General features: G+C 33.0%; 3 protein-coding genes across 3 annotated transcripts; 2 read left to right on the top strand and 1 right to left on the bottom strand.

Annotated features, from left to right (window-relative positions):
* Positions 208-2,973, bottom strand: LOC109358643 (RHOMBOID-like protein 1). Its single transcript, XM_019602998.1, has 6 exons — positions 2,428-2,973; positions 1,695-1,858; positions 1,422-1,585; positions 1,047-1,306; positions 502-628; positions 208-381 (listed from the first exon to the last, which is right to left on the bottom strand). The coding sequence occupies exons 1-6, from the start codon at positions 2,781-2,783 to the stop codon at positions 256-258; spliced, it is 1,197 nt and encodes a 398-aa protein (XP_019458543.1). The 5' UTR covers positions 2,784-2,973; the 3' UTR covers positions 208-255.
* On the top strand, positions 5,363-6,805 carry LOC109358644 (probable serine/threonine-protein kinase clkA). The gene is made up of 2 exons (XM_019602999.1): positions 5,363-5,690; positions 6,367-6,805. Exons 1-2 carry the CDS (start codon positions 5,466-5,468, stop codon positions 6,748-6,750), a joined length of 609 nt encoding a protein of 202 aa, XP_019458544.1. The 5' UTR covers positions 5,363-5,465; the 3' UTR covers positions 6,751-6,805.
* Positions 9,213-12,335, top strand: LOC109358411 (scarecrow-like protein 14). Its single transcript, XM_019602616.1, has 2 exons — positions 9,213-9,593; positions 10,154-12,335. Exons 1-2 carry the CDS (start codon positions 9,385-9,387, stop codon positions 12,168-12,170), a joined length of 2,226 nt encoding a protein of 741 aa, XP_019458161.1. The 5' UTR covers positions 9,213-9,384; the 3' UTR covers positions 12,171-12,335.

Genomic DNA, 13,130 nt, shown 5'->3' with positions numbered 1-13,130 from the left:
TCACAATATTTACTATCATTGAGTATTATTTTGTTTCTTTGACCAAATACAACTTCCACTCCTCCTCTATATACTGTCACAAATGGATAATAGCACATAGTAATTCATAGCTAAGTGATCGAAATTACAGTGATGAGAACAAACAATTGATGGTGGACATAACAACCATACTTGTCAATCCAAAAGAAAGACATTTGTAACATATACACATGTTTTTAACTGGCATCACATCAAGCAATATTGGAGCAAGTGTATTTATGTACTGCAAAGTCCATAACATAGCCGTTGAGCCTTCGAAGAACCGGTATCTGACAGAGGAAAAAGCTCACTTATCCCATTGCTCAGGCAAGTTATGTTAAGTTGGTTTCCCATTTGGGTTGTCTACAGAATCGTAACAGAAAATGTTAGTGTCAAAACAAATATAGCAATAAGATTACAACATTGTTTAACAATCTATTAAGTATTAATTCAATCACAAGAAATAAGTACTACATCACTCACCTCACAGTACAATTGTTCTGCTTTGCAGCTCCATTTTGAGGTAGGGACACAACTTAAGTAATGACACCAAGAGCAGTGGTCATTCAAGTTAACGCCTCGGAGGAGTAAAACTAGCCCCGTGATCAATCTGTCAAGATTATCCGAATCCATGTTGTTAAAATGCAATGGACCTCAAACTCAAAGTGATATCATATCAGATAAATAGTATTATATGGATTTTCAAATATTTCTGCACAACAAAAACAATATGATATCTCATGTGATTAAGGATGTAAGAAGAACTAAGCAAGAAATTTATCTCATGTAGTTGCAAGCTTAACAGAATTCTTTCATCTTTGCACTTGTGCTCTGGCTCTAACACCTTAGCACAAGATTTCGAAAAGCTCATGGCTAGAATAGTACTAAGAAGCTAGAAAAACAACCCTTTCCCGACATATTTCTTCGATCTTAAAACCAACGCAGAGTGCTTGCAAAACATGCATATCATCGCAACCAGACCAGCTAATAAAATAAAAGGTAAAATTAAAAAAAAGAAGAGAACATACCCTGCAAGCAATAGTATGAAAGAGATGACCCACAAGACATACTGATAAGGTTTGTGCTTATATTTCACAAGATGTTCAGCATACACAGGACGAGAATTTCGTTGGCTAACCCACTTAAATTGAGGACGAATCAGAAAGACAAATCCAAGAAGAAAGCCAGAGATAAATCCTCCAATATGAGCAAAATTGTCCATGTGTGGAAGGATGCCAACAGCTAAATTGATTACAACAATGACTATAAGTGTCAGCAATGCAGCAAACTGCAAAACAACACAAAATTATAAAGGGTAAGAAAATTTTTTTGTAGTTGCATAAAGGCAGAACAAATCATTTTTTAGGAAGCATTATTGCTAACACATTTATTAGTTCCTTCACCTTATTGGCATATATAGTCCAATTTATTAAGAGCTCGGAAAGCATGCCCCCTAGCAAGCCAAACAATGCACCAGAAGCACCAACAGAGATACCTGATTGTATGAACAGCGCGGACAACAAACTCCCTCCAAAACCAGATATCAAGTACAGAAATCCAATCCGCACTGTAAAAAGTTCAAGCAAAACTGAGAAAGTGGACACTTCTTGTAGATCATGAAAATTTGTTTAATGATATATATTGGAACAATTCAAGGACAATTACCAGAACCATACCAAATCCAAATTCTTGCTCAAGCCGAATTCCGATAAAAACAAGACTCAACATGTTGGCAAGTAGATGGACAACTCCACCATGCAACCAAATACAAGAGAGGAGGCGCCAAGCCTGGTGTTTGTCAACCACTTTATCTACTTCTAGAGCACCCATCTTGCCTAATCTGAACAAATACATGTCAATAAGACATACAAAAAGAAATATCAATTCTAGATACAAAATCTAAAACCTTTGGAATCAGATCATCATGAAATATTTGCACTGTAAGGTTAGTCGTGTCCATTAGTTATTGTAATTTGGTTTGAATTTAAGCTGCAAGATTTCAAATTACAGAAATTTCATAAACATGCATGATAAAAGATGCATCATCAGGGTGAAATCAAATTAGCACTCCTCTATATCAAACACAACAACAAGTAACATTATTCGTACAACAAATTTGGACAACTTTCTATACAACTTTACATAACATTCTATACAAATTTGTAAAATCAAAGTTGTTAGGAAGTTGAAAAGAAAAGTTATTCATTCACATAACATTTTGCATGCTGATAGTCACACCTACGTAGGTTGAGTCATATTATTTGAACATATATTTAGAACATTGTAATTGATACCTTATATGTTTATTTCTAAATGTTACGCATATCTATAATCCTATTTCATAAAAACACAACAAACTTCATATATGCATGCATGGCATAGATGAAAGAAGGGATAAAGAGAACTAACGTAGCTGAAGAAGGACCAAAGAGAGGATTCTCTTTAAGGGGTTGAAAGGAAAACCTTCCAAAAAAAGAAGCAAAGCAAGAAGAAGGAGGAAAAGAATGCTTAGGACAATCATTGATATACATGGTAATAATGAATATAGCAATATTGGCAACCACAAAAGATGGCACCAGCCACGGGAACCACCGCTTAAAGAGGCTAAAGTTATGATCACGTTCATCCGTGGTGGTAGGATTCAGCGGCGGGGAGTGTCGTCTTCCAGGTGACGGAGGAGAGAGTGGTGGCTCAGACCCACCACGTCGGCGAGGATGAATCTGAACCTCAATATGATCAGCACCAGGAGAAGGGTCCCTCCCCATGAAAAGAAATGTGTGATAAGATTCTAAAACAACATTGGGAGACAAGAAAATGGTTAAGTAATGAATGAATGTAGCAAAGTACAACTAAGCCTAACCAAGTTAGGAGGAGAGGGTGTTGTCTTGCGTTGTCGTTGCTCATTGTTAATGCTGTTGCTCCTGCTTTATTTCTTTCACACGCTAACAGGTAATTTAGTTATTTCCTCCATCACATTTTTGCTTTATAAATAATAGCGTGTCGACCAGCTCTTTGTGTCTGTCGATCGCATTCTTATTGCACTATATAAACTTAAAGAAAAATGTTGATTTAAGAAGATAAAAATCATTATATTATTAGATATTAATATTGTGTGTAAGTTTTTATTAATTATTAAGGAGAGAAGTTAAAAATGATAAAAATGACATATTAAAATTATGCCATGTATGGTGATTACCACTTGTTTTGACTTTATTAATAGTATACATATTATTTAATATTATGAATATATAATTTGTCATATAAAATAAAAAATATATATAAATAAAGACAAGTTCTGACAACAAAATGTGGTATTTCGTGTTCTACTATCCAAATTTATATATGGTTAATATATCATTTAATATTTATTTGTATTATTATTTTTGTATAGAAAATAATTATTGCTTCTTCTTTCTTATGAGGCTTCTTTTCTTGTTCACTAATTAGTTTTTCAATTGAAAACACTGAAGTTTTGGATGGAAATTTTAAGTCCATTACTACAAGAATTTGAAGTATTAAAAAATTGGATGATTAATTTCTAAAGAATTGTAGAAGGTTCTGATACAATAGAACTTTGCCGAGGTAGTGTAGAAGCTAGTGCAAGTATGAAGTTAATTTAATTTCATGTAGCTGCTATGAAGACTCTAAGCCAATAAGTGATGTAATCCTATAGGTGGCACTTATTATTCACATGAGAATGTCAAGAATGAATGTATCTCATAGGATAGATGACTTGTTTCTATTCAAATTGATTATAATTGGTCACTGATTTAATGCTTTGTTTGTTAAATAAATTCCAAATCTTTTCCGTATATTCATCGGGAAGGGAAGAATCCACTTACTTCAAGAATAACTTACTCTTTATCTTAGCCAATCAATTTTAGGGAAAGTAAATCTAAATCATTAGATGTTCATAAAATTGATAACTAGAAGATGAGTAAGTTTAAAAAGCTTACTCTTAAAGTAAGTTGATAATCACTTATTCATCAAAGGGCACAAACAAAATCTCATATTTCATTCTATTGCAAGATAATAACAAATGTTATTTGCAAATTAGTTACTAAAGTATCATCTTGTAATATATATCATTTTTTGTAGATAGGGATTGGTATAATAATTTAGTATGAAAATATGTATAATAATTTAGTATGAGAGTATATCATTTTCTTATCGTGTTTCCTCTTTCTATTTCAAATAAAAATTACTTTTATCAAGTTAGATACACAAAAATGATTTTATTTTTTTGGCCTCCTCCTCATATACTAATTCAAATTGTCCAATGTATTTTCTCACTCAGTCATTCTCCAATTTTTGTTATGTAGTGTATGTAGTCTGTGTTTCTCAAGCCCCAAAATATTCGGCCATGTCCCCCTGTCCTTTTCTGTGCGTCCCACTATTATTCCTTTCTTATTCCCACCTCCCAAAATTATTTCTCTCTCTCAAATACTAACATGTATACACATGCTTTAGTAGTTCAAGTTGTATCTTATTTATTCCCTTTAGATAAGGTCTCGGGTTCGAGTCTTGTGGTTGAAAAAATGTCCGCTGAGAGAGTTAGCCTCACGTACCTATAAATGTTTTCGGCTCGAACATAATTGCCTCAAGTATAATGATACAGGTAGGAAATAAAAAAATACTAGCATGTATGTCTCTGCTGCACTACTCAAATCTCAATTCAATTCCACCCATTATACTATTATTATAAAACTACTACCATATCATTTCTAATTCTTATCATTTCTACCATGTATAATGGTGTTGAATGTCAAAAAGGAACATTTAAATTATTAAATGTGATGATTAATTAAATAATTATGTATTATCATACATTCTCTGTGTTGTTTTAATGTATATATGTCTGTTTTGTAAAGTCCCGGCATTCTTTTCGGTAATTGCGATTCTACCTCTAATTTTATATTTTTGTGTGAAATCTCAAGGTTTACAGATCCACCCAATTCTCTAACAAAATTATCGTTCAAACTTCAAAGTTCAAACTCTACGCTACGCTATCTCATTCCAACAAAATCTACTACTATAATCGAATATTCAATTAAACAAAAAGAAATTAAATAAGAGTAAATTTCACGTTAACGATTAATGATGATTGACTTATACCATGATTAAACTAGTGATATACTAAATTTTTCCTTGTGTTTTATTAGTATGTATTTTTATAAAGCATTTATTATTTTTTCTTATTTGTTTTATTAAAGGATTTAGTTTTCTTTTTTTATCCCCGGATAAAGAAATAGTCCACGCATAATGGAATATATTAAAAACTATAATTCATTTGATTAATTTATTTATATTTTCTACCCTTATAATTAACAACAACATTCACCTATCTTCCCTTTCTTGTTTCTTATATCTCTTCCTACTTCCAAATTCTCCTTCTCTCTCTCTCTCTCTATCTCTCTTTGGTGGCTAGTACCATAATTCATTTGATTATGGAGACGATCACAGATTCATTAGAGAGATCTCTTCAAAACTGTTCCTTAAACAACAACAACCATGGGACAAGTAGGAGAAGAGAAAAAGAAGAAGGTTCAGCAGATATAGATGATGATGATGTTGTTGTTGTTGACAATCATGTCTTAAACTCAGACACCACTTTAGACCTTAACTCTCATCTCTCACTTCCTTATCATTGGGAACAATGTCTTGACTTAAAGGTTTGTTCATTTTCATTTCCCATACCCTTTCTTCTCTTTTAATTAACTAATATTCTCTCCTCTATCTTTATATTAATTTTACCCCATAAATATAAATATAATTGCTTTAATTTCTTGTTCCCTCTTCTTTAGATACAAACATGTTATGTATGATGTGTGTTGTGAGTGCATAAAATTGGATCTTGTCTTTTTTACTACACAAGGGTTGGTTGGGGCCTATATAGACATAGATATATGTTGTTGTGCATTCAATGCGTTTTTTCATAGTTCTTTTCATAAATGTATGACAACAACAACAACAAACCCTCGAAGTGGATTCCTTTCTTATTTATCTCCGATCCACTAATTTCCCTCTTTCCTCTCTGGGTTTGACCATCCCAAAAATCATATATTTATATGGGTAGAGTTGCAAACAAAAAATAAAATATAATTTGTAGAGGATATTTGATATGTTAACTATTCTGTAATTCTGATCCGGTTAAGATGGTGTTTGTAACTTTGTATGCTTCTTCTTTTTTGTGTATTCCCTTGGGGTACTTTAATTTATATGAATTTGTTATTATCATATATGTTTAGCTAATTAATAAAATGATTATGAGTTTTGAAGTGTAGTAGTTGTAGTATTTATTAATGTATTGTGTGGAATGAATGAATTAATATATAAAATTATAAACAGACGGGGGAAATATATTACATAAACTGGAGGAATGGGATGAAAGCAAAGGAAGATCCAAGAAGTATGATAAGGAATAATAATACTAATAAGAATGATAGTTATGAGGAATCTGAAGAAGAAGAAGAAGAAGAAAGCTGGTACGATAGTGAAGAATCATCATCAGAATCATGTTGCCCCTCTTCTTCATCAAACAACAAAGAGTATCATAATCAGAATAATGATTATGATAATAGTAATAATAATGTTCTTGTAGTGGCTGGTTGCAAGAGTTGTCTCATGTATTTCATGGTACCCAAACAGGTTCAAGATTGTCCTAAATGCACTGCTCAACTCCTCCATTTTGATCGATCCCAAACTAATAATATTACATCTCCATCACCATGAAATCATTCATTTACCTACCCCATTTCTTTAATTACCTCTTTGTTTTTCTCTCTTTTCAAAAAAATATATTTTTTCTCATTTGGTTAGTTAATGAGTGTGAACAACTAATACTACTTTAGTTTCTATGTTTTGTTTATTAGTATTATTATTAGCATTAAACAAACTTGTATTCCTCCTCCTGTTTGGATCTTCAGAGTAGGTTTTCGTTCCTTCTTATTTAATTTTTTTATTGAATTATAACTATTATTGATTGTTGAATAATTAATTTAATATCTAGTGGTGTTTTCTTCTCGGCCCTCGATAAATAAAGTGACATATATTCGGTCAAGTTCAATATTTGTAATGATTGAGACGTGTAGTGTTCGTGCCTCTTCAGATTAGGTTTGATTAGTTTGAATTTGATTCATGTTATGCTCATTTTATGTGTATAATCTTAACTAATTCAACAAAATTTGCGTTAGTTCTAATTGACCATCGATGATTTTTAAATAATGTAGAAAATATATTTCAAAAATTAGGAGGAATAAGAAAAAGACTCTTCTAGAGAAAAAAATCAAGGTAATAAAGTAAAATTCACAAAATTTAGTTGATAATGCCGGAATAAGAGAAAATAATCATAAACTTTTAAATAAACATGGCAATGGATGCATGAATTAACAACACCAGGCATATACAAATGATCATATACATGTTAATTAGAAGTGGAGTAGAAGAAAATGGAGCTATGAATGTGTATGAATTAGTAAAGATGGTCCAAATCAAAGGAACTACCACTGTGTCTCATATGCATAGCTAGAAGAAAACAAAGGAATCTTTTTTAGTCTATTTGACACATGCATACCACTAGTGAGGGGATCTGTTATCCTTGGATTGGATAAAGGGTCTTAGTGACAGTGGCAACAGTGCAGTAACATTATTGGACTTTTTGACTATTTCTCCAAAATTGTCTATTCGTACTTTAGACTTCACACCACTCACATTGGTGTGAGCAGGAACCTAATGTTCATCAGTTAGACTGAATATGTTCTAGTTGTGTTTCATCAAGTCTAGGTTAAGTTAGGTTTAAAAGTTAAACACAAATAATATCTAAGGTTAGGAAAACAACAGACATGATCTGACTTCATTCATCTCATGATCAATCGTTCATCATGTTTATACGTATATATATAATTGAGTATATAATAATGACATATTATTGGTTGAAATTATCATTGATTGTTTATTCTTCCATCATGTATACATTAACGATATATATACATATATATTATTTATATGTCAAATTAGATTTATTTTCCTAATAATAATAAATATTGAAAAAACTATATATAAAAGTGCTATATAATATATTTAATTGAGTTTATGATCGAATTCAGGTTTAAATATTAGCTCATGAAATCAGGTCTAGAATTAGGTTTAAATTCAAAGAAATAACTCGACCAATATTTAGGGTCGGGTAAGGGTTAAACCTAATAAGTTCATGCTCACCCCTCACTGCAATGTCCTTTCAACTTTCTCATAACCATGGTGTATGTAACTTGTACATTTCCAGCGAGGAGGAGCAAATGAAGTTGGCACTCATGATCCAAACTGTTCTGTCAAGGACCTTTACTCTTCATAGATGATAAAATTATTTACTACCCATATAAATCTAATAAAACTAAATTCATTCATAATAATTAATAAATTTAAATGGATATAATTTAATGCATAATTTAATAATTGATGAATTTGAATTCATCTATTATATCTAATGAATATAAATCTATCAAATTTCTCTTGCATCCTTTTCTTTGATCTCATTTTCAATAGTGTCTTTCTCTTAAGTTCCTTATTGATTTTTGATTTTGATAAATAATGAATAGAGCAAGAATGAAGAAAACATAAGGTTTTTTCTAACCACACTTCCCTTCTATGTATCTGTCACTTCCCTTCTATGAACCACGGTGACATTAACGCGGATCTCACAGTTATATCGACAATGAACGTTTCTACAAAGCCCCTCAGAAACTCATCATTTTTCAAGACCAACTTTCTCTATCGGCAATATATTTCTTTACTCTGTTTCTTTTTTTCAAGAATTTATATAAAAACAAAGTATACAATAAAAAGTAAATTTCATTATTCCCTATATAAAAAAAATTGAACAAAGAAAACTGAAAACAGGAAATCATATGTATAATTTACATAAAAAAATAGAATGTAAGCACAATATTTATGAATAATCATTAATAACAATAAATTAAAGAAACATTTCCTCACCCACATAGTGTAATATTAATATAACGACAGTTTAAAAAATTATAAACAATTAATATATCATTCAATCGAGTTGAAGGAAGATTCGTGGGTATTGTAGAAGTGACAGAGGGTGCTAGAGTCGTTGCTGATGCTTTATAATATTACACAATCTGACCATTGCGTATGTAACATTTCATCATAATCACACTCACATTTTTCTTTCTACTCTTCGCTCCAACCAAGTCCTATAATAATAATAATAAATAATAATAATATCCTCAGACAATTCTCTTTTTAAGTTTTTCATGCTCTGTTCCTTATGAAGCTATTTCTGTGTTGCTGAGTATTATTATTATTATTATTATTATTATTATTATTATTATTCTGTTGCTTGTTATGGATCCAAATTTGGTTAGAAACCGTTCTGATTTCTACAATTCTGATCTAAATTATTGGGATCTTAATGGATTCAATTTCACCAATTCTGAACCCTTATATCAATTTGATGCTGCTGCTGCTGACCCATCAGATGATGCCAATATTGCAGTGTTTAACTCTCTACCGGATCCATCGCTTGAAGACTCCGAATTTTCAGAAACTGCTAGGTATTGTTTCATTCTATATCTTCACTCAAAAGCTTCAAAATTATGGTTAATTAGTTGTTAGGCTGTGTTAGATAGTAGCTGAATAAATATTTTGAATACTTATGGATAGTGGTTAATGTATGTTATAATTTTATTGTTTAATTTTATACCATAATCATGGGATAGGGCACAATAACTAGATAAATCTTAACATTTCATTATGTCTTTAATGGTTCATTAACTCTTATAGCATTATTTTTCATTTTAATTTAAGATGTGTACTTTTGAGTTTTGAGGTCCATTCAGAGAGAGTGTGGATTCAAATCCGGTCAATAGCTATTCAGCAAGACTGCGTACCTCTATGCTCCCCAAATCCATCAGGGTGGGATTCTCGCGTCGAGAACCACCTTTTTAATTTAAGATTTGTTATTTTACATTAATCTTAATGTCGTGTGATTTTTAAAATTTTCAATATCCTGATCCCCCTTGGTAGCCTGTGTCATGTTTGTACTTCCTAATGTGTACTATTTATAGGCTATGTAACTTGATGACAAATTAACTAACTCAACAATTTGTATTAGGTACATAAGCCAAATTCTAATGGAGGAGAACTTTGAAGAAAAGCCATGTATGTACTATGACCCATTGAGTCTGCAAATCACTGAGAAATCATTCTCTGATGCCCTTATAGCAAAATTGCCTCATTCTCCTGATCAACACCCCCATGACAGTCATCAAAATCTGGAGAGTCCAGATGAGAATTGTTCTCGAAGCACTAGTACTGCTAATTCTGGCAGCAGTGGCACCAATATTGGCCATGAGTCGAAGCATCCATCACCAGATACCCCTGTTTCTGATGGTTATACTTTCCGGTTAAATTCAGATTCTACCTCTCAACTTCCTCAGCATGCTTTGACTAATATTAGTAATGGAATGTTGGATTTGGATTCTTCTGTAACCAAGCTTTTGGCTCAAAATATCTTCAGCGGTGCAGACTCTATATTGCAGTTCAAAAGAGGATTAGAGGAAGCTAGTAAGTTTCTTCCTCAACGACCGCAGATTTTCACTGGTCTAGAGAGCAGCATGGGGTCTATAAATCCAAAGGGAGAAGGAGAGAAGGTGGCAAACAAGATAGAGAATGGTGTTAGGGAGAACTGGAATGGGCTGAAGAATAGGAAGAATCATGAGCGCGAAAGTGAAGGTCTTGAAGATGAAGAAGGAAGAAGCAACAAGCAATCCGCAGTTAGTTGTGTTGCAATTAGTAGTTTTGAAGAGAGTGAATTATCTGAAATGTTAGACCAAGTGTTGCTTAGTATTGAAAATGTGCCGCTGATTTCTGAACAGCAGCATGGATCAGTTATCGACAGCAACAGACAGCCAAATGAGAAACCACATTCATCAAATGAAGGGAAGACTCGTTCCAAGAAACAAAGCAGGAAGAAGGAAACTGTGGATTTGAGGACTCTCTTGATTCTCTGTGCTCAAGCTGTGTCCACCGGTGACAACAGGACTGCTAATGAACTATTAAAGCAGATCAGGCAGCATTCTTCTCATTTAGGTGATGCTTCACAGAGGCTGGCTCATTACTTCGCCAATGGCCTAGAGGCACGCTTGATTGGTGCTGGAACTGGAACCCAAATATTTGTTAACTCTAGTAGCTACAAGAACTTTACTGCTGCTGATTTTATAAAAGCTTACCAACTTACAATATCTGTTTGCCCTTTCAAGAAAGTTTCACATTTCTTTGCTAACAAAATGATTATGAAAGCAGCTGAAAATGCAGAAACCCTACATATTATTGATTTCGGTATCCTGTATGGTTTCCAATGGCCAATACTTATCAAGTTTCTGTCAGAAAGAAGTGGTGGGCCTCCGAAACTACGGATCACGGGGATAGAGTATCCCCAACCCGGCTTTCGTCCATCAGAAAGACTCGAGGAAACAGGCCATCGTCTAGCTAACTACTGTAAGCGTTTCAATGTTCCCTTTGAGTTCAAAGCCATAACATCACGAAACTGGGAAACCATTCAAATTGGCGATCTTAAAATCAGGAGCAATGAGGTACTTGCTGTGAACTGTCTGATAAGGTTTAGGAATTTACTCGATGAAACAATTGAAGTGAATAGTCCTAGAAATGCAGTTCTGGATTTAATCAGGAAGATGAGTCCGGATATTTTTGTTCAATCCATAATAAATGGATCATACAATTCTCCTTTCTTTGCCACACGCTTTAGAGAGGCACTGTTCCATTTTTCTGCAGTTTATGATATGTATGATAATGTCATATCCCGTAAAAATGAATGGAGATTGATGATTGAGAGAGAGATTCCGGGTAGGGAGATTATGAATGTTGTAGCCTGTGAAGGTTTTGAGAGGGTTGAGAGGCCCGAGACATACAAACAATGGCAGGTTAGGAATACAAGGGCTGGTTTTAAGCAGATCCCTCTTGATAAGGAGCTAATGACCAAATTTAAGGGGAAAATAAGAAAATGGTACCAACATGACAAAGATTTTGTCTTTGATGAAGACAACAATTGGATGCTTCAAGGCTGGAAGGGTCGTATCTTGTATGCTTCCACTGCTTGGGTAACAGCATAACCAGATGTTACTATACTCTCCCTCTTTTATGGAACAACTGTAGAATAGATTAATAGATATGATTCTGAGATTCAGTTTTAGATTTCAACTATTTCTACTGCTATAGTACTTCATTTTCCCTGATTGGTTTTGGGTTTTATCCTTGTAATAGTACTTGAGTTAGTAGTGATGCAGCATGTACCATGGCTAATAATATCAAATGGTATACTACCATCAATGTATAGTTTACCATTCGATATGGACCAGGATTTCTTTCTGTCTGTGATTTGTTTTTCTTGTCTGCCTATTATTAGTCTGTTCATATTGTGAAATATGTGACCAACAAGGCGTTGGTCTAATGGTATAAGACCTCACTTTATTCCCAAAGTCGATGTAATACTTGTTGGGAATGGCAGTCATGAATCCCGAAAATGATTAATTCCTTGCCCAAAAAATACGAAGGATACTCTTAGTAGTACCAAAAAAATTTCGTGAAATCTGCACTATCTTTCCTTAGTTTGGCATGTCCCTCTCTTTTCTCTTAATTAAAAACAGTACTAGGAGTAGCATTCCTCTCACTATCTATTTGTGGACATTGCATGACACACAATTTCTTCCCTTTTTCCCACCATATAAGTATTGATTGTGATAAGGTTTTTTAATGCTTACTTTTAAAGGCTGCTTCTCTATGTTGCGTTTGTAAAATGTTGATAATTTTACTTGCCTTTTATGTTGATGAAAATTCCTTGAAGTATCATCTTTTTTCGGAAACATTGCTGTTATTTTATGCTCTTATTATTGTATCCAAAACCAAGTTCCTCTCATCCTTGCTAAAAGTTAATGCTGTTTTTTAGTGATATTTACAATTTTAAATATAAGTATTATGGTTGGCTTTGCTTTTTTGTTTCTCCTACGTGATTGGCTCCTACTCTTTATTGCATGTTGCTTTGATCCACTTTTAAAACTATTTACTTTGAGAAA

This window comes from Lupinus angustifolius, chromosome LG10, assembly GCF_001865875.1.
Source record: "Lupinus angustifolius cultivar Tanjil chromosome LG10, LupAngTanjil_v1.0, whole genome shotgun sequence".
NCBI classification, from domain to species: Eukaryota; Viridiplantae; Streptophyta; class Magnoliopsida; order Fabales; family Fabaceae; genus Lupinus; species Lupinus angustifolius.
The sequence above is the reverse complement of the archived record's forward strand: the minus strand, read 5'-3'. Positions and strand labels throughout refer to the sequence as shown.